This window comes from Sebastes fasciatus, chromosome 7 (genome assembly GCF_043250625.1).
Source record: "Sebastes fasciatus isolate fSebFas1 chromosome 7, fSebFas1.pri, whole genome shotgun sequence".
NCBI lineage: Eukaryota > Metazoa > Chordata > Actinopteri > Perciformes > Sebastidae > Sebastes > Sebastes fasciatus.
Window position 1 is genome coordinate 4,196,704 of NC_133801.1, and position 27,602 is coordinate 4,224,305.

At 39.7% G+C, this 27,602-nt stretch overlaps 1 protein-coding gene across 9 annotated transcripts; it reads left to right on the forward strand.

Annotated features, from left to right (window-relative positions):
- The first annotated feature begins 266 nt into the window (after positions 1–266).
- Positions 267–26,881, forward strand: ccdc9 (coiled-coil domain containing 9). Of its 9 annotated transcripts, none has more exons than XM_074641086.1 (16): positions 267–373; positions 2,239–2,285; positions 2,444–2,548; positions 3,065–3,214; positions 6,126–6,824; positions 6,942–7,025; positions 8,127–8,291; positions 8,399–8,580; positions 10,897–10,958; positions 12,482–12,526; positions 15,343–15,472; positions 16,146–16,293; positions 16,525–17,104; positions 18,076–18,300; positions 18,512–18,694; positions 23,921–26,881. In XM_074641086.1, the coding sequence occupies exons 2-16, from the start codon at positions 2,283–2,285 to the stop codon at positions 23,923–23,925; spliced, it is 2,766 nt and encodes a 921-aa protein (XP_074497187.1). In that variant the 5' UTR covers positions 267–373; positions 2,239–2,282; the 3' UTR covers positions 23,926–26,881. The 9 variants fall into 9 exon arrangements, with proteins under 9 accessions (XP_074497187.1, XP_074497189.1, XP_074497188.1 ...); XM_074641088.1 differs by having other exon boundaries at positions 18,512–18,679; XM_074641087.1 differs by having other exon boundaries at positions 18,515–18,694.
- Positions 26,882–27,602: the final 721 nt, after the last annotated feature.

The following is a 27,602-nucleotide window of genomic DNA, read 5'->3' on the forward strand; positions in this document are numbered from 1 at the left end:
GTTACCTTCATCACAATGCTCACATGTTTTGCCTAAAATGGCTCTTTAGATAGTAAAGGTTGCGGACCCCTGGTTTAATGTAAAGTAGCTTCGATTATCTACGTCGTTGTTGACCAAAAACATACAATAGTCATAATCAATAGTCGTTAAATCACAACTTTTCGTTGCATTAGTAAAATAATAACAACTCCAAGTTTAATCAGGTTACTGTCTCTTTAAAACCAACGACACGGGAGTCTTTATTTGGCAGGAAGTTAGCCAGCAGCTAACAGGAAGCTGAATTAATGAGGGCACATTGAGGCGCAGGAATTGGCAAAGAGCAACGAGCCCAAACACAGCTCCTTACAGCCGTTACAACTCCCACCTGAGACAGGTAATGATCACAAAGTGTCGCTTAAAACGCCCTCTGACTGTTTATAACGCTGTTGTTGTCGTGTGTGGGTGGTTTCGGTGGTTGTGAGGAGTTTAACATCGTGGTGCTTTGTATCATGGCTCAGTGAGCTCACGTTACGTTACTTCTCCAGCAGGTAAACTAGATCAATGTACCTGATTATAGGAGCACAGTGAGGGTTAATGTCTGTGTGTCGTGTGTCAGGGTTACCTGGTGTAACTCAGGTAACTTATATTCTCTCTGCTGCAGCACTAATAAGCTTAACACAAGCTTTAGATGAAGGATTTATTCATTCCTTGTGTTCATCACAGACAGACACTCACCTGGCTGCAGCCTCACCTCACCTGTGATTATCTAGAACAGGGGTCAGCAACCTTTACTAGCAATAGGGACATTTTAGGCAAAAAATGTGATGAAGGTAACACAGTTTATAGTCTAAGTAAATAGTATATAAGTCTAATGCAGTGAGGGCCAAAGAGCAAATGTACTACAGAGTGTCAGGGCCACATTGAGGGAAAAAACATCTGAGATTTACAGAATAAAGTTACAATATTATGAGAAAAAAAGTTGTAATATTTATGAGAAAAAAAGTTGTAATATTTATGAGAAAAAAAGTTGTAATATTATGAGAATAAAGTCATAATATTATGAGAAAAAAGTTGTAATATTACGGGAATAAAGTAATTATATTACGAGAATAAAATCACGATATTACGAGAATAAAGTCATAACTTTATGAGAAAAAAAAGTCGTAATAGTCTTTTTTTCAGGTTACCTGTTCATGTACTACTTTCACGATATAGCGACTGTTTTATAAAAATAACTTTTTTTAAAAATATTTTTCCAATCTCGCCTACTTCAGCTTTAAAAGACAGGAAAAACATCCAACAAAACAACTTCAGCCAACAAATATCCACAACACAGGTGCAAAAAAATAAGTAAAATATAGGGCTGTGTATTATTGGCAAGAATCTGGCGATAGGATACGTATCACGATACAGAGGTAACGATTCAATATTTAAGGGATAACGTACAGCGAGACGGTCATTGCTGTGAAAGAAACCCTGACAGAGCAGAGGGGTCTTGCATCGCCCTGAAGGGGTTTATTTCACAACAATGACCAGCTAGCTGTACATTATCCCGCTTATTAAACAGCTACTTACTTAAGAAATCAACAATTTGACACAAAAATGGTCCTCCAGAGTCAGACATCAGCTACGGTCTGCTATAAAGAAATAACAGACCGTAGAACGCCCTGATTGACCAACAACAAAGCAGTGTAATAAATTGCGATATGTGCATGCAAAAAACTGCATGGTTTTTGCTCAAAGCTGCATGGAAGTAGCATAAAGTGAGCTTGTCTGTAAAGGGGAGACTCGTGGGTACCAGTAGAACACATTTTCATTCACATATCTTGAGGTCAGAGGTCAAGGGACCCCTTTGAAAATGGCCATGCCAGTTGTTCCTCGCCAAGATTTAGCGTAGCTTTGGTTATTTAGCCTCCTACTACTACCCTAACTACTGGATACGAGAGGTTTCCCATTACACTGAAAAGTTAATTGTCTGTGTACATGCACTGGAGGCTTCAAGTTTCCACATCACACTTGATTAGCTTTAAAACTAGTCGTAATGCCACTAAATTACAGATTTAAGGTGAGCTCAGATAAACTTTCCACCTACAGACTCCGCACAGTGAACGTCAAACATCCAAGTGAAGTAACAATAAGCAAAACACAGTTTTGAGTGGAGCAGGGGGGCTTTAAAAGGTGCAAGTTAACTAATGGACTTATCCTTGAATGGTTTGCACTGCAGCATCCTCTTCATCCTCTTCATCTTCCTCCCCACAGGAGGAACAAGCAGTCAGCCATCTGAAGACAAGTCAGAGGCAGCTATGGTGAGTAAGAGAGAGAAAAACTAAAGACTGGATGTGAATGTTGTAGGCTCGGGTGAAGTCGGGGTTCATACTGGCAGGAAGACACCAAAGTTAAAACTCAGCTATGTTTATTAAATATGAATATGTAACCCTCCTCCTCCTCCTCCTCTCTGTGCCAGTCTACAGCGGTGGATCTCAAGACCAAAGAGGAGAAGGATGCAGAGTTGGACAAACGAATCGAAGCTCTGAGGAAGAAGAATGAAGCTCTGGTCAAGAGGTATCAGGTACGGAGCACTTTTACACACAAACACACACAAAACGTACCATCAAGTTAGTGATACTACTGCAGGACACCAAAAGATAACTGAGGATATTATCACTGATGTTTTAGAACTGATCGACCTACAATCTACAAACCATAATGCACATATGTGCATGAATTTAATGGAAGTCCAATTATATGTAAGCAACAGAATGTCCTTCAAGAAAATACTTTATAATATATAAACAGTTATTAGAGGTCTTATTTTTTCACCATGGAATGATTTTTTCAGTACACACCCACTCCGATATAATTGCTAACTGGAGACGCTATAATATGAGAGCGTATTCCTGTCAGTCAAACTCTGACTTTAGAGTGACACGGGCGATTAAACTTAAATAGAAATCGAGTGTTTCTTTTGTTTCTGGAGTTTGAACAGACTACGTAACTCAGATCCTGCTCAGAATAAGTCTGGAGTTTAGATTTGGGACACGGGTCAAGTCTCATCTCAACTCATTCTGTCACACGATCTCAACAGGAAATAGAGGAAGACAAGAAGAAGGCAGAGCAGGAGGGCATCGCCGTGACAACACCTCGCAAACCCCGCCCCCATGAGCCGGAGACGGACAGGAGGAAGACGGAGAAGGAAAACTTCACCGTTACAGTCGACCTTTCTAAGGTGGCAGGGGTAAGACATGATGTGGATCTTTTTTAATCATAATCACACAGACGTCACATTCATATATTAATATGGAGGACGGAACCTGTCAAAATAAAAAATGAATAAATAAATATGCCATTTAAATTTAACAAAAATAATATTAAAGATAAATGTAGGTATTAATCGATAAAATGTGTCATAAATTGATATTTCTGTCTTTATTTATTTACCTTTGTATTCCCCTATCTACTATTCTATTTAATTTATTTATTTTTATTAACATTTAAATGTATTTATATATTTTTGCATATATTTGTTGTTTATTTGAAATTTATTTTGAAATGTATTTATACATTATTATATGGTGTCATATTTTATCCATTAATTAATGCCTAAATTTTTTTTAAATATATTTTTGGTACATTTAGTGGCATATTTATTTATTTATTTATTCATCTTTGATTTTGGCAGGTTCCATCCTTCATACAATCATCCCATAAAGCTGTAATATGACACAGTGAATATTAGTTAGAAGAGCGCCGTGACGCGTCTTTCCATCATGTGGATTTGTTTTGTTAGCTGTAGAAAAGATAACCTCTTTATCTAGTTTATGATGATGATCCTGCAGACAGATGACGCAGTTTACAAACTGACAGATTCTCATTACTGTGTTTATCAGTTTACCACCCGCACGCCTGCCAGTCTACCCATCATGCCCTGCATCAGTCCTCTGATGTTGTGTTACATGTGTTACACATTATTTGTGATAGATATATTTTCATTAATATTTGGGCTGTCAATCGATTTAAAATATTTAATTGCATGATTGTCCATAGTTAATTGCGATTAATTGCCCAATTTGTATCTGTTAAAGGTACATTTTAAACAGATACAAAATTTGCATAAAAAAGGGAGATTTGTCAAGTATTTAATAATCTTAAGAGAGTAAACGTCAGGATGAAAAACTTGCAGCTTTAATTGTCGTATTGTATTTAGTGTTATGTACAGTGATCCTGTTCTATCACTGTATATGTACATGGTGATATTTAACGTAGTAGTCCTGGATGTTGAGTGAATGAATCAGTCATAGAAAACTAAACAGATGTGAATGTCTGTTCTTGATTAATCCAGTGATTTTAAATACACATCTTGCTATAAATCAGTCCTGCTGCATAATTTGCCATGTTGCTTGTAATGGCCCAATAAAACCAGCTGTATTATTAGCAGAACTACCACTTCTATACTGTATGTAGAAAAAATACAGTCTGGAAAAATGGCCTGAAAAACAATCAGGCTATACAAAATTAAAACATGACACAGGCTAAAAATACTAAAAGTAAGCATCTGTTTAGTGTGTGCTCCCGTGTTGGTTAGCCATCCATCTCGCTTTGCTTATCCTTGATTTGATTTGACAAACATTTCTGTCTTAAAACGGAGCGGAGATGATTGCACCTGTTCTAGCAACATAATGTTGTAACAGCCGTTTCTGTGGCAGAGCAGTCAACATATCAAAGTACACGCACGTCCTGGAAAACAAGCTCTGTAATCGGTTTATCCAACTCTTTATGTTCAGTTTGTTACATCTGTTATCATTTACTGCAAAATATGTAAATGCATTACAGTGTTCCAGCAGCTCCGTATGAACACATACAGATCACGTTCTGAGCTAATGTCTTTCTTTAAAGTGGAAAAAGGGAAAGCGACTGGAGTGATGTTGACTTAACAACCCATATGCGTGCAATTTCTGTAACTGAAAGGTTAAATGATAAATAATTATTATAGAATAATGTGCTGATAGTCGCAGGTTTTGAACATAAAGTGTACAGACCTTCACATTTGATACACTGCCCTTAAAGGTGCTAAATTTAGGGTTGCACCGATCCGACTTTCTAAATCGGGATACTGATGGCGATACTCGGGCTTTGGGTATCGGCCGATACCGAGTACTGAGTACTGATCCGATACCAGTGTTTAATTAATAAGCTGTATGTCTCACTGTGTGGAAGTGACTGAGATCATTCTGTTATGTGTAAGGCAACACCAGGCTTTCCTAACTTTGTAAAACAAAATGTGACAAATACATAGATATGAATTTAGTGAATTGTTAGTTATTATTAAAATAATAAATGGTACACCAGTAACTTGGTAAAAAAATCTTCTTTTTTATTTTTTTTTATATTTCTAGTATAAAAAGTACTAGTTCATACATACAAAAGTTTATAAACAAACTTTTAGGTAATGAGTTTAGAAAGGAACAAAGAGACAAAACAAGATGTACACAAAAGAAAACATCAGCATTAGATATTATATATACAAAAATAAATAAATAGAAAAAATAAATAAAAAGGGGGGAGGGATATAACAACTAGGTTGGATGCTGTATTCAATTTTGTAAATTAGATTCATGTTAAAAATTCTTCAAGATCATCAGGAATTACAATTCAAGGGTAAATCTTTTATTTTATTCATTTCAAATTTAGAGCGAATCTATTATTGAGGGATTGTCTCCACACAGCTCTCAACATGGCGACGGCTGAGCAAATAGTTGTTTGCTGCGAGATTAATGAAACCTGCAAAGGTTACAAGACAAAGACTGGTCTGAAGGGCAACATGGTGTCATCTGCTCCACATGTGTGCACGTGTTAATGGATATTTAAAAGTCAAAAGGTCAAATGTGGTTCATTAGTCTGTTAAACAGAATCCCGATCCCTGAGCTTAAAGAGCTCCTTGAAACCTCTCTCTTGTTCATCACCTCCCAGCCTCTCTCCCTCTGACTTCATCGTGTTGTAGTTTTGCATAATCCATAGCCCTGATTACGCTTTTGTACGTTTTATATGGCACCAGTTCTTCAGATTGAGGAGATTGAGTGTGTTTAAATTAAAAGTAGAGGGGTTAAAATGGCTGCTAGATTTGTTCATACTGTAATTACTTCTTCCAGGACAAGAGAGTCGTGAACGACTGGAAACCTGGAACGCCTCGCGGCCGGAAGACATCAGAGGAGAGCGATGGCCACCGAGGGCCAAACGACGGCCAAAGATGGCCAAATGATGGCCACCGAGGAGGACCAGACGACGGCCACCGAGGGTCAAACGACGGCCAACGATGGCCAAGCGATGGCCACCGAGGAGGACCAGACGACGGCCACCGAGGATCAAACGACGGCCAACGATGGCCAAGCGATGGCCACCGAGGAGGACCAGACGACGGCCACCGAGGGTCAAACGACGGCCAACGATGGCCAAGCGATGGCCACCGAGGAGGACCAGACGACGGCCACCGAGGGTCAAACGACGGTCCCCGAGGGCCCAGCGACGGCCACCGAGGGCCCAGCGATGGCCACCGAGGGCCCAGCGACGGCCACAGCCCCCCCAGGAGATCTGGGTCTGGACGAATGGGTCGGGGAAGTCAGAGAGGAGGAGGCGTCCGCCAGGAGAGGAGAGAATGGGAACCCAGGACACCCAGAGATGGAGAACCTGGGGAGTCAGGAGGACCGGGACGCAGAGGAGGAAGGAGAGGAAGAGGGGGAGAAGGACGAGGAGGAGTAGGAGGAGGGGGAGAAGGACGAGGAGGAGGAGGAGGAGGAGGAGGAGAAGGAGAAGGAGGTGGGACACCAGGTGGCACGGACAGGAAATCCAAGGTGAGTGTGGATGAACTACTTTACTAAGCTACTAAACTTTATTGAATTGTGATCTGTTACTAATGATGCAGCCCTGTGTTGTTTTTGTTGATGTTGTTGTTGTTGTTTTCTGGACAGGAATGGGAGGAGAAGAGGCGACAGAACATTGAGAAGATGAATGAAGAAATGGAGAAAATAGCAGAGTATGAGAGAGGACAGCGGGTATGAGAGTCACTGTTTTTAAGGATTATTATTATACAGTGTTTTCACTCATCAGATGGCGTTCATCTGGAGTGGTTAGCATTTCTTTTAAAACCATCCAAAGATTCCTGCCGCTAATCTGTCTCTCAGACTTCTCAGATGTTTGTTGATTTGTTAATCCGTTATCTCTCTTTATTGATCAACTTCAAACACCAAAGTCACTCTGAAATGGAGTGAAATACAAAATCAAACGAATACATCCTAATAAACACAAACACTCAACATACATCAGCTGGCCTAACAACCTAAATAAATAATAAAAAGAAAAATAACTAAAAAAGGAAATCCCACTTCATAAACAAACTAATTTCATTATTTTATGGAAAACATTGACGACCTCTCACGGTAACTTTTCAACTTTTTAATTAAATTATTATGTCAAAGTTAACGCGATAATAATGGGTTAACGCAAATTCACAATAGAGTTAAGATACTGACATCATACGAAACTAGAAAACCTAAAGAATCCATCGGTACCAACCGTGTCATAATAGCTTGTCGTGAAGGAGGCTAAATAACGCTCTGAACTTGCGCTAAATTCTGGTGAGGAAAAACTGTCATGGCCATTTTCAAAGGGGTCCGTTGACCTCTGACCTCAAGATATGTGAATGTAAATGGGTTCTATGGGTACCCACGAGTCTCCCCTTTACAGACATGCCCACTTTATGATAATCACATGCAGTTTGGGTGTGTATTTAAAAACATTTAATGAAAAAACATGTCAATTTTTGTATCAGTTTTTTTAAGTTTATGACACAATTTCAATACTTTTGTCAATTATTATGGTTTATTAACTTACATAACCTTTTAGCTTAGGTTGTACAGATTTTAGGGATATGAAGCATTAGAAGATACTCCGAGAAATGACATCACAATAAGCAAAAATACCAATGTAGGAGGATCATTTCTATTGCAGAGTTCAAAGGGTTAATAAAAATTGTAAATTGATTGCTAATCAAGGAATCCACACCAGCAGTTAATAATACATATTTTCTCAAACAAAATAATCATCATTAATAATAGAACAAATGAGAGCTTTACATTTCTAATTCCTCTCCTCAGCCGGACGGAGACAAGCCGATCCGTAACTTCCTGGACGACCCGAGACGTTCAGGCCCGGCGCCAGACATAGACCGCAAAGAGGGCAGCAGGAGACACGTACGGAACTGGGGAGGGCTGGACTTTGACAACGTGAAGACGAAAGCCGAACTGGAGAAAGAGTGGACCGTGAGTAATGTCGTTCTTTAAAAAGGTCCTATGCCAGCCAAACCATTCTTATACTTCTTACAGAAGCATTGATCTCCCTCACGTTGTGTCCCCTCCTGTCTCTGCAGAGTCGGAGGCCTGGTCCGAAAGGCTCTGTGGACATGACCATGTCTATGACCGGCCGGGAGAGAGCAGAGTACGTGCGCTGGAAGAAGGAGCGTGAGCAGATTGACGAGGAGAGACTCGCACGCCATCGTAATGCCACAGGCCAGTGGAGACGAGAGTGGGACGCACAGAAGACGGACAACATGTGAGTAGCTGCTGATTTAAGCCTGTGTTTGTGTCTCACTACCAGATTTCTCTGATCGAGGGCTGCAACTAACAATTGTTTTCATTATCAATTAATCTGCTGGGTATTTTCTCGATTAACCAATTCATTGTTAGGTTGTAGCGGGATCAGTTTTAAAGCTAGAGTGAAGATACTGGTATCATATGAAACAAGAAAACCTAGTTTTCATACTGTCATACAAGCTTGTTGCCAAGGAGGTCAACTAATGCTCCAAACTGGCATGGCCATATTCAAAGGGGTCCCTTCACCTCTGACCTCAAGATATGTGAATGAAAATGGGTTCTATGGGTACCCACAAGTCTCCATAAACTATAACTGCAAACAACTTATTAAAGGGCAGAGTCCGAGAAATGACAGAAGAAATGTCAGAGAAAAAGTAAAAAAAAAAAGAATTTAAAAAAAAGTCCGAAAAATTGTAAAAAATGTTTTTACGAAAAAGTTAAAAAAAAAAAAATTCTGAAAAATAGTCAAAAATTGTCCGAGAAAAGTAAAAAAAAAAGTCAGAATTTAAAAAAAGAAAAAAATGTCTGAAGTACAGTAAAAAAAGTAATAAAAAAAAATAATGTCAGAGTTAAAACTAAAAAAATGTCCAAAAAAAAAAAAAGCTGAAAAAAATAATCTGAAAAATAGTAAAAAAAAACAAAGTCTGAAGAAGTAAAAACATTTTTTTTTAAAAAAAGTCCGAAAATTGTAAAAAAAAAATTTACGAAAAAGTACAAAAAAAAAATGTCTGAAAAATAGTCAGAAATTGTCCGAGAAAAGTAAAAAAAAAAAGTCTGAAGAACAGTAAAAAAAGTAATAAAAAAAAGAAAAGTCTGAAATATAATAAATGTAAGTGAGGAAAAAAAAGTCAGAAGTAAAAAAAAAAAAAGTATGAAAAAGTAAAAATTTTTTTTAAAAGTCAGAAAAATTGTAAAAAAAAATTTATGAAAAAGTAAAAAAAAAAAAATGTCTGAAAAATAGTCAAAAATTGTCCGAGAAAAGTAAAAAAAAAAGTCTGAATTTAAAAAAAAAAAAAAAAATGTCTGAAGAATAGTCAAAAAAGTAATAAAAAAAAGAAAAGTCTGAAATATAATAAATGTCAGAGTTAAAACTAAAAAAAAGTCAGAGAAAAAAAAATAATCTGAAAAATAATAATAAAAAAAAAAATTGTCCGAAAGAGTAAAAAAAAAAAAAAAAAGTCAGAAGAAGTAAAAAAAAAAAGTCCGAAAAATTTAAAAAAATGTTTTTACGAAAAAGTAAAACAAAAGTCTGGCTGATACAGCAGACGTTGTGACGTAATATTACATGAATGTCAGTAAGAATATCCTACATTTTCGTGAATTCGGGTACATTTTGTTAACATAAAAATAAAAGGTTATCATACCGGCGGTCCCCAGGGACCTCCGTTCTGCCGGCACCGCTGCCTTTTCAAGGCAACAGCGGAGTACAGAGCTTCAGAGAGCCGGGGATGCGGGCAGGCGGGCAGGCGGGTGTCAGCTCTGTGCAAAGCACCAGAACAAAAACACGACACATCTCCAACAGTATGATAATAATAATGCACTTTGCGTGCCTAGTCTGATAGTCTGGAGATATGTAGCCTATAGATAACATATATTCTAGTAAAATACAGTTGTACCGACAGAATACAGTAGAGCACAGCGGCCGTTTCCATGCTGACAAGAACTCGTGTCGGCCTGTCTGTTCACATGAGGAGCGCAGTGATCCCGCGGATCCCAGCAGGACGTCAGATGAGTAGGCGGTCCTTAATGTGACCCAGGACACATTCAATACACACTGCTAAAATAATGTGGTCATACAGTATGTGGCCCAGATCGCCTCTGAGAGTGGTCTGAAAGATCGGATCTCAATGCGTTTTGAGTGCGTTCACCTGTACTTAGAGCTGTCCACTTGTGATCCGATCACTGAGGATGCATGTTAGCACCAGGTCTGAACAGGGACATAGTTTCAGCTGATTATACACTAATGAAAACATAGTTGTGAATATTATATTCCATTTCTGCTAATAGATCCACCGAAATGTTGCACACTGTTCCTTTTAAGTAGCATTTTCAGTGCAGGACTGTTACTTGTAAGTAGAGTATTTTTACAGTGTGGTATTAGTACTTTTACTTGAGTAAAGGATCTGAATACTTCTTCAGACAGAGGACAGGTGAGGACGATAGAAAGTGTTTGTCATCATCTTTATTCCAGCTGACAGGCGTGACGAGACGGACACACTGATGTCTGATGTGTGTGTGTGTGTATGTGTTTCTAACCCTGCAGCTTTTTTCACAGGTTCAAGGAGGACCCATATGTGGCCTCGGAGGGCATCACACCCGAACAAGGCAGCAGGAGAGGCAAGTACACACACACACACACACACACACATACTCGCACCACTAGTGTGCTGTTGTTGTGGTTACACAACAGCTGGCAGGACTGTGACAACACGTCTCCACTCATCTGGCATGATGTCACTCCAACATGTCGTCACGTAGACACATCGTAAACACACACCATCTCCCACCTCCAGCTAATTAAAGCTGTTATGTAAACGAAGTTGATTAAGCTTGTTATGTAAACACTTGCTGTATTTCCCCGGAGTCCAAATCAACCTTTTGAGTTGCGGTCGTGCTGATCTGAGTTTTCTGAAGGACCCCAGTCTCTTTCAGTGAAATAAAAAAACAAAACAATAATGACTTATTCTGATCTGGGGCAAAAATTAGTATTTATTTATTATTATAGTAATTACTAATATTACTAATATTTGTAATATTCTATTTTTTTGTTTATCATTATTATTATTAAAGGATCACCATTTTTTTAAATTTTAAAATGGATTTATATTTGAACTGAATTCAACATATTTTACCTATTTATTGTTTTATTTTGTTCAAAGGTGTTTATTTTTAAACTGCTCTGCTGAGGATGAATAAAGTTATTGATTAGAATTAAAACATAAGCTAATATTAGTATGCAGGATGTGAGACTGTCGCAAAAAAAAAAAAGATTTGATGTTTATACTTTGTAAATGACAATTAGTTCTGAAAACAGATGAACATAAGATTCATTTTCGTGTCTTGTCCTATGTAAATTGACATTATACCCTGACAGCCAGTCAGAGACACATGGAGAGACTCTGAAGTCGTCTCCTTAAAGTGTCCTTACAGCGGAGCTTTATTATGGCTTAATTTTGCTCGTGCATGTTTTAATTCCAGTCAGTCATCCGGATGATAAAATAATTCACTGTGGGACTGTGATAATCCCAGGACACGAGTCAAACTCTGTTCGAGTGGCTTTGCATCTTTAATGCTGCTCTTCCGTTCTACTGTTGGCTTGGTGCTTGTAATGCAGATTAAAGAAACACAACTAGATATTTTTACGAAACAAACAATCAGTCAATCTGGACTGATTAAAATATAAGAGATAATAAAGATTTAAAAAAGTTTTGCTGTAGTAGCTGAGGAAAATCACTGACGAGAAATCTACGTCAGGTCATGTGGGAAATTGTTTTGTTAGAAGGTCTTGGGAAAATAGCATTTTGACGCTAAAACATACTTTGACCACAATTTGAATGTTCGGATCTGAATACATAAGGAACACCACTGGGAAGCTACAGAACGATATAAAACCCCCCCAAAAACGCCCTTTAAAATGTTTAAATGTAGGAATACAGTTCATTTTTAGCAGCCTTTACCATCATCATCTCACATGTGTTTACCTCACTGGTGATAATATTTTGGGCTTAGTAGCCAAATGAGTGATGTTTACATGGTTATGTGTGTGATTTATCTCGTGGACAAGGTGTGTGTGAATGTGTGTGTGTGTGTGTGTGTGGTGGACGTGCTGTAATGTGTTTGTGTGTGTGTCCTCTCTGCAGCCCGGGGTCGTAACTCTCGTACAGAGCCTCGGGGCAGGGCCTCAGGTTAGACCACAGCATGGGACTGAGATCACAGTGTGTGTTTTATTTTGTTCCATTTGTTTGTGTGTTTGAAGCACAACAGCTGCACTTAAAACCAAACTCACAAACAGCTGCAGTTATCATTTTCATCAACGTAGTTCACTGTTGTTAATATTATTTGATTGTAGTTTTGTATTTCTGTCACACCATGCACCGTGTTGCAGTGTTTTTAAATGGTTCTTAGTGCTCGTGTCGCCCTCCTGGGTGATGTTTGCCGTTTCTGTGGCCTGAAAGTTCAAACAAAAGCTGAGAATGTATTTCTAACAGCTGTTCAGTCCTGGTTTCTTTCATTTCTTTGTGTCTGACTGGAGAGTGTTTTACAGATTAAGACATTACACCTGTCCCACATTAAAGCCTGCACGCGCTTTGGCTGTACGTGTGCGTGTGCATGTGTGTGTTTCTTTTGTTCTGCACCATTTCTAATTTCTGGAATGACTTGAGTGTCCTCTCCACAGCCCCGGGCTGCTCTGTTCAATCTCTTCATCCTCTCATTGATCCCTTCATTTCTTTTGTACTTGTATCTTTCTCTTCATGACCTTTTTTATCACCTCCTCCCCTCCTCTCTCTCTCCCCCTTTGAGCTCTTATCCTCCCTCTCTGCATCTCCTCTCTGACCTTCTCTCTTCCTCTCCTCCTCCTCTCACATCTTTCCTCAACTGCGACTGTTTTCATTCCTTCACACCTCTATGTTTTCATCTCTCTTCCTTCTCCTGACCTTTCTGTTCTATTTATTTCACTTTTACTTCCTCTCTCATCTCTTCCTCATCTTTCTCATTTCATCCTCTCGTTTTCCTCCATGATAAAATCAGGGGAGAGATGGAGTGATCTTTCCTGTTATAAAACACTTGATTGCGACTGAAATAAAACGTCCCACGTACACATTATACAATCTACTAATGTGGCTTTCCCCGCTTCTTAAGTGGAACATGTACCACTAAATCCCTGAGGTTTCTAAAAGGTTTTTACGTCCTTTTTAGCATTTGTTTGTGGTCTGTTTTGTTATTCCTGATCATTATATTTATATTAGGGCTGTCAATCGATTAAAATATTGAATCGCATTATTGTCCATGATTAATTGTGATTAATCGCAATTTTTTTATCTTCAAATGTACCTTAAAGGGAGATTTGTCAAGAATTTAATACTCTTATCAACATGGGAGTGGACAAATAGGCTGCTTTATGTATGTATATATTTGTTATTGGAAATCAATTAACAACACAAAACAATGACAGATATTGTCCAGAAACCCTCACAGGTACTGCATTTAGCATAAAACAATATGCTCAAATCATAACATGGCAAACTGCAGCCCAACAGGCAACAACAGCGGCTGCAATGAACAATTAATTTCATTGTCAATTTGTTATTTGGTCTATAAAATGTTGATCAGTGTTCCCCAAAGCCCAAGATGACGTCCTCAAATGTCATGTTTTGTCCACAACTTAAAGAAAACCAGAAAATATTCACATTTAAGAAGCTGGTATCAGAGAAGTTTGAATTTTTTTTTCTTAAAAAATGACTCAAACCGATAAATCCATTATCAGAATAGTTGATGATTAATTTAATAGTTGACAACTAATCGATTAATCGGTGCAGCTAAAGTCTGTAAGATGTCGTCTCCCTCCCTCCCACTCGGAGCCATCCATCACCCGCTAGCTAACAAACAGACATTTGACCTCGTCCCAGAGTTCAGCTGGACTCTGCAGCAGTTTGACACAAGTGACACGTTGCATAAGACATCGGCTCTCAGACTGCAGCAGCAGAAACGGACTGTTGTTGTTTCAACTAAATACTCGTTCAAACGTCTTTAATCCTGTTACTCACCGTTAACCACTTTACATTTATGACATTGTGTACATTTTTTTTTTTTTTTTGCACCTTACTGATAGGCTTTATTGTTTCTTTTTTTTTTTCACTATTTCCTACTTTGTGCTACAACTGCTGCACAACAATTTCCCTCGGGATGAATTAAGTTCCATCTTATCTTAAATACAGTTATTATAGGAAGCCACTCTTAATTCAGATAAATACATAACATGGTTAGTATCATAGATTAGGGCTGTCAAAGATAACAGGTTAACGCAAATTCATTTCAACGGCACTAATTTCTTTAACGCATTAATGCAGTCGATGTCAATATTGTCATACTATACTTCACTATATAATACTATCATAAGAAACTAGAAAACCTTTATGATAATCACGTGCAGTTTGGGGCAAGTCATAGTCAAGTCAGCACACTGACACACTGACAGCTGTTGTTGCCTGTTGGGCTGCAGTTTGATTTGAGCATATTGTTTTATGCTAAATGCAGTACCTGTGAGGGTTTCTGGACAATATCTGTCATTGTTCTGTGTTGTTAATTGATTTCCAATAATAAATATATACATACATTTGCATAAAGCAGCATATTTGTCCACTCCCATGTTGATAAGAGTATTAAATACATAAGTATTTTTTTGAGCAGATAAAAAATGCCATTAATTTGTGAATAACCGCGACTAACTATGGACAATCATGCACAATTAAATGTGTTCGTTAAATTCTTTTGACACACTTGCATGCCCCATCTGGATCATGAATTTAAAAAAAAAACTACTGACACGTATCAGTTGCTGTAAAGTATTTCACCTCAGCTCTGACAGCGATAAACACACATCCATATCTTTTCTCATCTTTCAGTCCTTCTCTCTGATTCACCCTACCTATTTTTTTTTTTTTTTGAGATCAAGTAATACAAAACAACTTGATTTACACTCGCCATCACATTTTTCTTCCAGATGAGAATAAGCGGCCTCCTAAAGCTTCGACATTTGGTGACTTCCTGTCCCAGGGCAGGACCCCAGGCCAACGAGGCGAGCGGGGCGAGCGGGGCAGAGGAAGGGGCCGAGGACAGAAACCGAGCTACAGGTAAATCCACATGGTCTCTCCTCTACCGAAGGTTGTCAGTTCATTGAAGGTGTTTCTTCTAATTATTATATTCAACATTGATTTATTGAGGATAATTTCCATTTGTTGGCCTGTTATTGTGAATCTGTCAGTGGTGGGATGTAACTACATTTACTCAAGTACTGTACTTAAGTACAATTTTGAGGTACTTTACTTTTCATTTTATCCTACTTTATACTTCTACAGTACTCCACTACATCTCAGAGGCAAATATTGTACATTTTACTTCACTACATTTTAGGGCTGTCAATCGATTACAATATTTAATCGTGATTAATCGCATGATTGTCCGTAGTTAATCACATCTTTTTATCTGTTCAAAATGTACCTTAAAGGGAGATTTGACGAGTATTTAGAACTCTTATCAACATGGGCAAATATGCTGCTTTATGCAAATGTATGTATATATTTATTATTGGAAATCAATTAACACAAAACAATAACATATATTGTTCTGTATTACAGAAAAGTTAATTTTCTTTTGCTCTTGTTGATTTAGGAAGATGTTCTGACTTGATTTGTTTACTCTGTGATTGTGGGGAGATTCAGATCCTTTTTCTTTGTTAAGTGTTATTTGTGAGTTTTCTGCTTCTAACATTGACGTGCATTAACACATCTGGATGCCTTTTGACAGCATGCATGACAACCGCTGGGAAGGAGAGAAAGAAGAAGAGGAGGACAAGGAGAGGGAGAAGGAGGACAAGACAAAGAGAGAGAAGGAGCCAAAAAAGAAGAAGGAAGAAGAAAAATCTCCAAAATCCAAACCTCCTACAGCACAGAAGGTAGAGAGGCTTCTTCTAGATTATTATTTATTTTTTAGGTTTACGTCATTCTGTAGCTTCCCAGTGGTTTTCCTTATGCATTCAAATCTGAACAATTTGAAAATTTTGGTAAAAATATGTTTTTGCGCTCATTTTTGCTGCCCCCCAAGTGGCCAAAAACTCAGTTGTTGCAGGTTTTCGATTGCTTTTCAATTACTTTCCCAGTAATCCCCTCCTTCTATCTTTCCTCAGGTTGAGGCGAAGAACGAAGACGGAGAAGAAGACGACGAAGAATGGGAGGACGCCAGTGATGGAGAAGACGTCGAAGGTAGCGACTCGGAACACGACTCCAGGGGCGAGGAGAAGAAAGACACCGGGAAAGAGAAACCAGCCAGCAGCAAAGACAGCTCCCCTACATCTCCTGCACATCGCTCTCGACCATCGTCAGCAGGAAGCCCCAAAGAGCAGCGGCCTCCCAGGCCGAAGGTCCACATCCCCCCGCCGGCAGCAGTTCAGGAGTCACCGGAGGGAGGCAAGCCCCTCAGCCCCTTCCTCCCTCCGGACAACCACCAGCCTGTGACAAACTGGGCGGAGGAGATGGAGATGTTGTCGCCACGGACCAGCATGGGAGCTGAGAGCCCACTGAAACCCCCCAGCGTTGAGGCCAGCCTGCCTCAGAAGAAAGAGGAAGAGGAAGAGGAGAAGGAGGAGGAGGAGGAGACGGAGGAGGAGGAGGAGGAGGAGGAGGAGGAGGAGGAGGAGGAGGAGGAGACGGAGAGCAGAGCTGCCAGCTCCAGTGAACCTGCTGAGCCACAGAAAGAGGAGGATAAAGGTAGGATACTTTGGTCCAGTTGTCTCTTTCTCGCCTTTCCGTCTGTCTTATCTTGATTCATCTATACTTTCGCTTTTCCCTTCCTCTTAAGGCTGGCCTGCATTAAAAGATTTCTTAGATCTTAACAGATGTTGAAAATGTGAGAGAACGAACACATAACGACATGTTATGATAGATTTAACAGTTTTGTTCCTATAGAACCTATAGTCTAACGGAGAGCAACGATTTGACCAAAACAGCACACTACACACTAAAAGAGTCATTCATCAACAACAAGAGTCCCGACTCAAAATAACAGAAATCTCACAAAGTCTCTCGTGATCAAACGTGACTTTAGTGTAAATAAACATGGCGGACGACGAGCAGGAAGAATTAACTGTTAGTTTTTCTACTACTTTGTACTGAAAATTCACGAGGGAAGGATGAAGTCATGGAGACACGTTGAATAAACACTTGTGTTGTTGCCACAAATCAACAAGTTGGTCCTCCATTTCTGAGCTCCATCTCACTACTACTTTCTGCTTCACGTTTTGCATTAGCTCCTGAATTAGCTGCGGCCGCCATGACAGCGGTGGTTGTCCTTCCTTCTTCAGTCAGCTTGGTTCTCTATTGGCTATCGTTCTTTCCCACTTGACAGCGTCATCGTCTGTCCTCGGGGTTCCTCACACACAACAGGAGATCCGACTGTAAATGTTGAACATGTTTAATATTTACGATTTGAAATCGGTGCGGCCAGGATGGACTTCCAAGTCGATCGGGGATGTAAAAACCACTCTTAACACACCTCACACCACAGGAACATCTGGAAAGATAATCTTTAGAACTATCAAAATATCGGGGCTTTGCGGACGATTGTCAGGAGGAGGGGAATCAGGCCTAAAATCGTCTTGATTCTAGTGTAGTGTGCACCCGGCATTACTCTCTCAATCCCTGCCTCCTCACCCTCTCCCTTCTCTGTCTTCCATGTTCAGCCATAGACGTTTCCTCTCCTTCAGCCATAGACGTTTCCTCTCCTTCAGCCATAGACGTTTCCTCTCCTTCAGAAAAGAGTGAAGCCCGGCAGACTGTGATCGTGTCAGAACCAGAGTCCGTCCCTACAGACTCCCCCGCTGCACCGCCATCTGACCCCGACCTCTCTGAGGCCAGCGAGGCTGCCGTGACGATGGACCAGGATCCACCTGCTGCTCCATCACAAGGTAATAAAAACCTCCAAAAACAAACTAAACCAGACAAAGAGTCTGCAGTCATGCTAGCAGCTCTGTGAGGCTGTTACTAAATGCTGACACGTAGATGTTAAAGCGACTATAATCTGTATTATTACAATAACAATGTATCAGCAGCTCATTGTTTAGCTTTAGTAATGAAGCTCAGGCGCTGTAATGTAGTCACGCCTTTTCTCTCTGACAGCAGACGAACAGGACAACCCTCCCTCTCCAGCCGTCCTGGAGGTCGATGACGACATGACGCCAGCTGGGACCGACGCTGCTCCGACAGCAGAGGCCGCTGAGTCCTTGGAGCCGACGCCCTCGGAGCCAACGTCCTCGGAGTCGACGTCCTCGGAGCAGACGTCCTCAGGTGCGGTCCATATCAGTGACTTTGAGACTGTGGCTTACTGTAAGAAACCTGCTGCACACTTCTAACGCCCTCTCACGCTTTGCTCTGTCTTGTTATTTTTGTGTTTGTGTTTGTGTTTCGTTTCCCTTGTTGTGGTTCTCCTGCTCACTCAGCCTTGCTTTCTTTTTGTTCCTTCCATTAAATAAATAATGGTGGGGGGCTGTTTGGTGGCAAATCCAAAGATGTATTTATACACGCAGCGTTTTGCCTGTTTTTTTTGGATCTGACACAAGCCTCCTCCAACCAATCAAGACCTCACTTCCTGTTTGAAACTCCTCCTGACTGTCTCTTCCTGCTCCTCCTGTGATGGACTGAAAGTACTAACTCCATCTCCTGTGATGGTCTTTGTTGTATTTACTGTGTGATGTGTATTGCCCCTATCCTTCCTCCTCCTGTTCTCTTCTTCATCGTCATGTAAAACCGTTTTGTTTTTTCATCCTTTTTGTGTCTGTGATGGCGATGCTTCCAGCGCTGCATGGTTTGCTGCCTGCATGACCAAACCTCTCATTCTCGCTCCTTCAGTGTTAATGAGAGTTTGTTAATCAAATGACAAATATATTACTACTGAGGAGAGAGAGACGGAGGTGTCAGAGTGAAATGTGAGCAGGTTTTCTGCATATTCATGGCATCTTTAGGTGGCATCCAGCTAAACTGCCACACCAAACAAACCACATTTGAATGTCCTCAGTCGGAGCTGCTTTGCTGCATTGCCTATCACAAATGAAATATACGACTTCATCCTGGGGCCAGTTGTATAAACTTAGTGTATTGGCCTTAGACTGGTCTTAGATTGTCAGGTTAGACTAGTCTAATTAAGCCCGTCTGTTCCATAAATATTAAGACTGACTTAATTTGCGGTAGGAAAGTTAGCCACCTCTTCCCCTGGCTGAGGTTCGGGCTCTGTGAATAACATCTGTTAGAAGGTCCGTTAACTATTTCAATCCATTACTTTTAGCAAACTATTTCAAGTGTTTATACATAACCTATAGCTAATTTTAGCTAACTATTTTAACTGTTTATACATTACTTTTAATGTTTAAATGAATTATATTTAAATGAATATATATATAAGTTTGACAAATACTTACAAAATCAAGACAAAACATTGTTTTTGTGAAGTTGTTGTTTATTCAATGCAAACCCATAAAGAAACCTTTATGATATTGAGGTTGATAGATTAGATTCAGACACGTGGATCCAAAGCACCGCGTGGTACCATGATTCATTAGTGCGTACGTTGTCAGCCACCGATGGGAATAGGAACCACTCGCCCTGGTTAGAATCTGTCTTCTGTTTCTGCACACAGCAGTTTAAACGTGAGCTAAGTGAATAAACTACAGGCTGGGTGAGGAAGTCCATTAGACGCTGTCCTTACGTCCACTTAGCTCGTGGTTGTGGTCAGCTTGTGGTTTTGGTGTTATCACTTTGGATAATGGCTAAAGTTTTTGGGAAACAAATGGTTTTTAGATCAACTTGTTCCAACTGGAAGTAGTCGTATTAAAACCATCAGAGAACCACGAGAGGACTGAATGACTCTTTCGTACGTCTGTCTGTAAAACGGAGAATAAAAATGAAGTTGACATATTTCAGTCATACGTCTTTATTAAAGAGTTTGAGATGTGAACATACAGTTCAGGATGCTGAAGAACCAGAAGACTAATTTGACTTTAATTAACTTTAATTAGTGAGGGAGTGACCACCGGTATAATTTAGATTATTAAAAGGACATTAGAAGAGTTTAAAGTAACGGTGTGTAGCATTTCGAGGGATTTATTAGCAGAAATGGAATATAATATTCCCAATTATGGATAAATAATAAATATAAATTACACAGTAATGAGGCTCCGTTAGTCCTAATAACACAATATTACGTTAATCACATTCTAATATTGCTTATTATTAAAGCAATACAAGCTGTATTTAGTGCCGTGACGCCGTCGGTACAGGCTGCTGATATCGGCTACTTTTTAATTTGCTAGAAGGTGACAAATGCCGGTTCAGCTGTTTTGCAGGAAATCAAATTGGTTTAAGCCTTCTGCAAAACAGGAAATCGACCCAACTCTAGTTTGTGGTTGTTTGGACTCTTTATCAAAGCTGCTGTTGCAAGTAGAGCTGAAACGATTAGTTGATTAATCCTCAGCTAATGTTTTATAAACAATTAATTGTTTCAGTCATTTTCTTTCGTTCAGCTCCTCCAGTGTGAGGATTTGTTTTTGTCGTATATCACAGTAAACTGAATATATTTTTCTTTATATTTGGGTTCTGGACTGTTAGGTGGACAAAATAAGACATTTAAAGACGTCATCTTGCTGTGGGAAATGGTGATGGGCCATTTTCACTATTTTCTGAAATTTTATAGACCAAACGATTAATTAAATAATGTAAATTCTTGTTAGTTGCAGCCCTAGTTGACCGTCCGTGGCCTTTTACCTCCACAATTAAATGTGTCCAGTACATGTTTGTTGTTTACTTACACTCCCTAACTAAGACCTGTGGCTGAAACATGTTGAAATTCTAATTTAATTCTTAATTTCTGATGTTCAGTAAAACATGAAAATGTCAGATGAAATATTTAAATTGTGAGGATTTTCGGTTCTTTGGTGTAAAAGCCACTGATTGCATTTACACGTCTTCTGATGACTCATTTATGATAAGCAGCAGATGAGCTCATGTGGGCATTGTGTGTGTTTGTGTCGTGCACACACACACGCACGCACGTCGGTTGATGTAATTGTGTTATTGTGTGCGTGTTAGTGTCGGGGTGGAGATCAGGAAACCAGGGAAATTAGAGGCACAATTAAGTTTTTAAAAGCCTTTCCAGAGGAAATGAGCTGCAGCCTGCTGGACCGATGATCGGGCAGACAGAACGGAGACCGTTTGAAGTCTGATTGAATTAAATCTTGTGATGTTCGTGAGGCTCCTCAGTGGAGTGTCCGACACTTAAGTACCAGCAAACACCCCGGTAGCATCCCTGGCCGAATGATGGTCTAACTCTCCAACTGATGCTTCACAAACACTTTATTTACTCCAAAAAACAATATGCTGCGAACACACCGTAAGAGCTACGGAGAAAACAAACAAAAACAAAATATTACCATTTTTAACATTACCCAAATGACAAGCTTCGATAGAGTGCTACAGATAAGCATATTTAACTTTAAATTAAATTATTAGTCCCCCTTTAAACCTTTAATCACACATAAAATGCAGCAGGTAGAGCCAACATGGCGTCTTTGTTAGCTTACACACACTTTTTAACTAATTTGAACTAAGAAAAAACTATGAAACTACATTAAAAAGTCACTTCTTATCAATTATAGTAAGAAACAAAACATCAGCCAGGTGTTAAACAATAAAACTGTACAACACACTCCTTCTGTGGGAAGACACGACAGACATTTACCGAAGACTTCAGGATTGGTCGTGACATAAAACATGCAAAACCTCACATTTTAGAAAACTGGAAACAACAAACGTATTTTACATTTTTGCTTGATGAATGATTTTAATGAAATCTGTCAGAGAGAAAGAGATGAGGGACGGCATGTCAGACACAAACCGGGGATGTTGTATTGTTTTAATTTTATATCAGAACCCCTTTACTTTCATCTGGGAAGGCCACATGTTCTTGAGCCAGTAAAGGCACATAACTCTTCTTACTGTATCACATATTTTATTATATTTATTTTATTTTAAGACTTGATAAAATCCGGAAGAATAAAAAAATAAATGTGACAGGAGAGGTGAAGAAGCCACAAACTTATACAACGAACGTCCCCTCAACAGAAGGAGAAAAACAAACGACAACAAAAAGGAGAAAAAAAAAGAACCTAAACTAACATAATTTAGTACAAAATAAATACAGATAATAGACTAAATAATATACATATAAAAATATACAGAAAATCTAACCAATATAATACAAAATAAATGCATGAAAAAAAATCAGCAAAAATATGTCATTTCACTCATTTCTTTAACGCATTAATGCAACTTGTGATTTCTAGGTTGTAGCGGCTCAGTTTTAAAGCTAGAGTGAAGATATGCAAAGGAGGCTAAATAACGCTCCAAACTTGCGCTAAATTTTGGCGAGGAAAAACTGGTATGGCCATTTTCAAAGGGGTCCGTTGACCTCTGACCTCCAGATATGTGAATGAAAATGGGTTCTATGGGTACCCACGAGTCTCCCCTTTACAGACGTGCCCACTTTATGATGATCACATGCAGTTTGGGGCAAGTCATAGTCAAGTCAGCACACTGACAGCTGTTGTTGCCTGTTGGGCTGCAGTTTGCCATGTTATGATTTGAGCATATTGTTTTATGCTAAATGCAGAACCTGTGAGGGTTTCTGGACATAACCATCCTCCTCCCCCCCCCTCCACACTTGCCATTGTTTTGTGTTAATTGATTTCCAATAATAAATATATACATACATTTGCATAAAGCAGCATATTTGTCCACTCCCATGTTGATATGAGGATTAAATAAGCAAATACTAGACAAATCTCCTTTAAGTACATTTTGAACAGATAACAAATTTGCAATTAATCGCAATAAACTATGGACAATCATGCGATTAATTGTGATTAGATATATGAATCTATTGACAGCCCTAATTATGGAACTTGTAAATACACTGTTTAAACTAGGACATGTTGTATTTGAGATCAAAGTAGGGCTGCAACTAACAGTTATTTTCATAGTCGATTAATCTGTCGATTATTTTCTCGATTAGTTGTTTGACGTCCTCAAATGTCTTGTTTTGTCCACAACTCAAAGATATTCAGTTTACTGTCTTAGAGGAGTAAAGAAACCAGAAAATATTCACATTTAAGAAGCTGGAATCGAATAATGATTATCAAAATAGTTAATTTAATAGTTGACGACTAAAGTTGATTATTTGTTGCATCTCTAGATGAAAATGCTGGTTGTGACTTACACATCAGGAAAGTGTTGGTAAACATCCGGTACGTCAACAGTTCTTTGCAGCTGCATGAGCCAGCATAGATTCATTATTTCATCAGAGGAGCTGACCGGCCAGAGTGATGTTAATAATGCTGCTCATCACAGTAATGACTCTCCCCACGGGGCTGCTCGCTCTGAAACTGTGCACACTTAGTGTGATGTGATTTGGATAAAAGCATTAAGCCCAATGACACACACACATGCACCACCACTTCCTTCCTGTGTTTGTGTCAACAGACTGAAGCTGCTGGGAACAAACAGACTGAGGAGGATGGATGAAGAGCATCACACTACTCATCGCTGGAGTGACCGCCACTCATCTAAATAAAAAAAGAGAAAAAACATCATGAGGAGGAGGAAGAGGAGGAAGAGGAGGGACGTGCATCACCGGCCTCTTTTCAGCTGTTTCTTTTGGATCAGTGGGTCTGATCACATCTGGGCTGCCGCCAGGTTCTGTCTCACTCTGTTTAGTATCAAGATATGAAGAGTAAAATCTCCGTCAGTCTCTGGTTTTCAAAATGTTTTGCTCTCACACAAACCTCTCCAGGTTTTCATCGCTGGGATAATTTACTGAGCATGGTCCGATTTTGTCCAAGTGTAGATGTGTTTTCACAGACAATCATTTAGGAAAAATCACTTTTACACCCTCGCAACTTCACAGAAGTCGGCAACAAGCTAAATTTTCCCTCTTTAGATTTTAAGTTTATGAACTGAGCCCACCGAGCGGCTGCCCCATCGGCGAGCTGTAAGAAGTGTTTTAGGTGGTGTGCGAGTGGGTTTTGCAAGGCCAAGAACACCAAGCCTTAACTGACCTGATGTCATTTCGTGCAGCTCCCCCCCCCGAACGCCTGTAAACAGACTTTGATGTGTAAAATCGGTGGAATTCCCCTTTATTATTAATTGCTTTGCCAGTGTTTGCTAATTAAATAGTTTACAAGCTCCAGTGTTGGATTAGAAACAGAAACAAGACTGTTAGTCTGAGCTCAGACTTAATTTTAACCTCCACCTACTAAACAGTTTTAATATGGACTCCCATCAGTTTGTATTTAGACATTATTTACAGTCTTTTCTAAACTGGACTCATCACAGCTCTCATTGCAGTTGCTCTGAGCTCTAAAGGCCCAGACACACCAACCTGACATCAAAGAACTAGCGGCGGCGACGAAGGCCGCCCATTGAGTCGCCTCACGGCGCCTTTGTCTTGGCCAGAAAGTTGCACTCGAACACACCGCAAAGATTACAGCCGACAACGACCACGTACGCCTGCGTGAGATGAAATAACTCTCCACACCAGCAGGCGGCGGTAGTCTGTATTCATCATTCACAAAGGGAAACAGGGAAACCGAGGACGGCAGATAAACAAGCCGTTGTTACGATACGTACATGAAACAAAGCCGACCATTTTCACACCACTCTCACGCACCACTTAGCTTCATTCCAGATGGTCATGTTGTTGTGAAAATATCCATGTGTTGGAATGATCAGATGAGATGAAGATGAAAAAGGAGAAGAGCCTTCTGTGTGCGCCATCTTGACTTTACGCTCTTCTCGTGCACTGATTCGTTTAAGCTGAACAGCCAATCAGAGGGATTTCTCTCACCGACGAGCTCCGCCGCTGATTCAACACGCTGAATCGGCCAAAAAAACACGGGCGGACTACTGCCGATGGTGCGGGACACACCGCTAAAACTAGGCCAACAGACGCTCACCGACGGCCCCAAACAGTCCGACGGCCGACCGTCGACTTCGTGTGTTAGGGCCTTTTAAAGCTTCAGTTGTGAGTGGTTGTGGTGCCCATCTGTTTACCATCTCAGTCATCTCCATTAGTGTTCATTATGTAGAAATCGGACTCCATTCTGCTCTTTGGTTTTATTTTGTGGCTTTTAAGTTCTTTTCCATATCAGACCCACTGACTTTATTAAATTTTTTTACTTCTAAAGACATCTGAAGATCTTTCAGAAATCAGAATCCTTCAGCCTGACTGTTCACATGAGCTTCACACGAGCTTCACTGCAGGTAGATCATGATGTTTTAAGTGTAATTTATTTCATGTTTTGCATCAGAGCCAGCTGTGCAGGCCTGCTGTTGTAGAGTAAACTGACTTCAGTTCTTTGGCTGATGCTCTCATCCGGATTAACTTCACGGATCAGGTGTGTTGCTTGAGGTCAAAAACACCATGTGACCTCCTCCTCATCTCGAATATATCAAAAATACCAATTATGTACTTGGAGACGGCGGCCTCTTTGTTGTTTTAATTATGTAATTGTGCGTCACAATCGGGAAAACATTTGATATTTTCCCTGACGCAGACTGTGCTGTCATTTTGTGAATCATCAGTTCTGCAGAGGAATCTGTTCATATCCGTCTGGTAAGAGTTCCCCTCTTTAGGCGACACGCTGCCTCTTTTTAAAATCAAGGGTCTCATTCCAAAATGGCTTTATGGTATGAAAAAATATATTTTTGAACAGCCATATTTTGAGAGCATAAGTGTCTCTTATTTGGAAAGATAAATGAACGTGTAGTTACATGAATTTGAGTAATGAGTTTATTTTGGAATGAAAGCCTTCACTCATACCTCAGCAGACCAAGGGCTTTTAGTTTGGTTTGTTTTTGAGTTTGTTTTCTGCAAAGTCTTTGAATCATGCCTGTGGACTCGGGGATAAATGGATGGGTTGCTTTAATGTTTTTTTTCTTGTTTTCTGTATTAGAGGAATACGAATGGTTTATTTGGATTGAAAGGAACTGCAATATGTACAGTTTTTAAATGGAAAGGAACATTCCACAGTTGGGTGTTTGTGCAAAATGTAGCCGGTGAGCTATGATAAACTATTGTTTATTTTGCATTTGTTTTCCGGAGCTTCGATGACTGATTGTAACTAAGGCAGGAGATATTTCAATATACACCCATTTCTACAATGTCTTCCTGTTTGATACATGAAAACGCTCTGAGAACTAACAGGGTTCGGCCTTTCTGGAGGGGAGTCGTGCAGCCGTTTTCATAAAGATTATCAGGAACTAGCATGAATCTGTAGCTTTTTAATGTTATCAAAGCCATCGATGAAATGAATAAATGTCACTCATCAGCTCACACATCAGAGAGAAAAGAGTCCTGATGTTTGTACCACATGAAATGTAAAGCACACTGTTGCTTTAGCAGGTTTTGTTTCTCTCATTTAGCCAATAAATGTATTTCTTTGACGTCTGAAGTCTGATTTCTTCTGTACATGTGAGACCAGCTGCATGCAGCGGGGCACCAGCGCACAAGTTTTCTAACATGTAGCGTAGCGTAGAGGGAACTTCATCACGTTTTCTCCACTGGAAGGAAAGGCTGCACAATTAATCGAATATTAATCGTGATTTTGGCGTCACGCAATTAAATGATTCACGATCGACTGAGATATTAACGTTGCTCCGCTCATAGAAACCGTGAGGGTGATGCCAACAAACCCAATGTGGGACAAAGAGTATGTTTGTGTGGGACAATGTGGGACACATTAATAAGGCTGAGAGGTAGTCTACAATTGATATATCTATGACTTAAATATATATAATAAACATTTCTATTCAGCCCCTTATATTGGGGACAATAATGCAATGCATTCCCTCGTAAAGTGGGACACCTGGTCACCTTAGTGCCGCTGCCGCATGATAGTTTTACGTCGGCAGCACGGAGATACACAGCACCGGTAACAATTACATTATGATGCGTTCAAGCTCCACTCAGTACAAATGAGTATGGGTGATTTTAAATCACCCTAGAGGACACTACATCATGTTTTCTCTACTGAAAGGACACCCTAGAGGGCACTACATCATGTTTTCTCTACTGAAAGACACCCTAAAGGACACTACATCATGTTTTCTCTACTAGAAAGGCACCCTAGAGGGCACTTTATCATGTTTTCTCCACTGGAAAGGC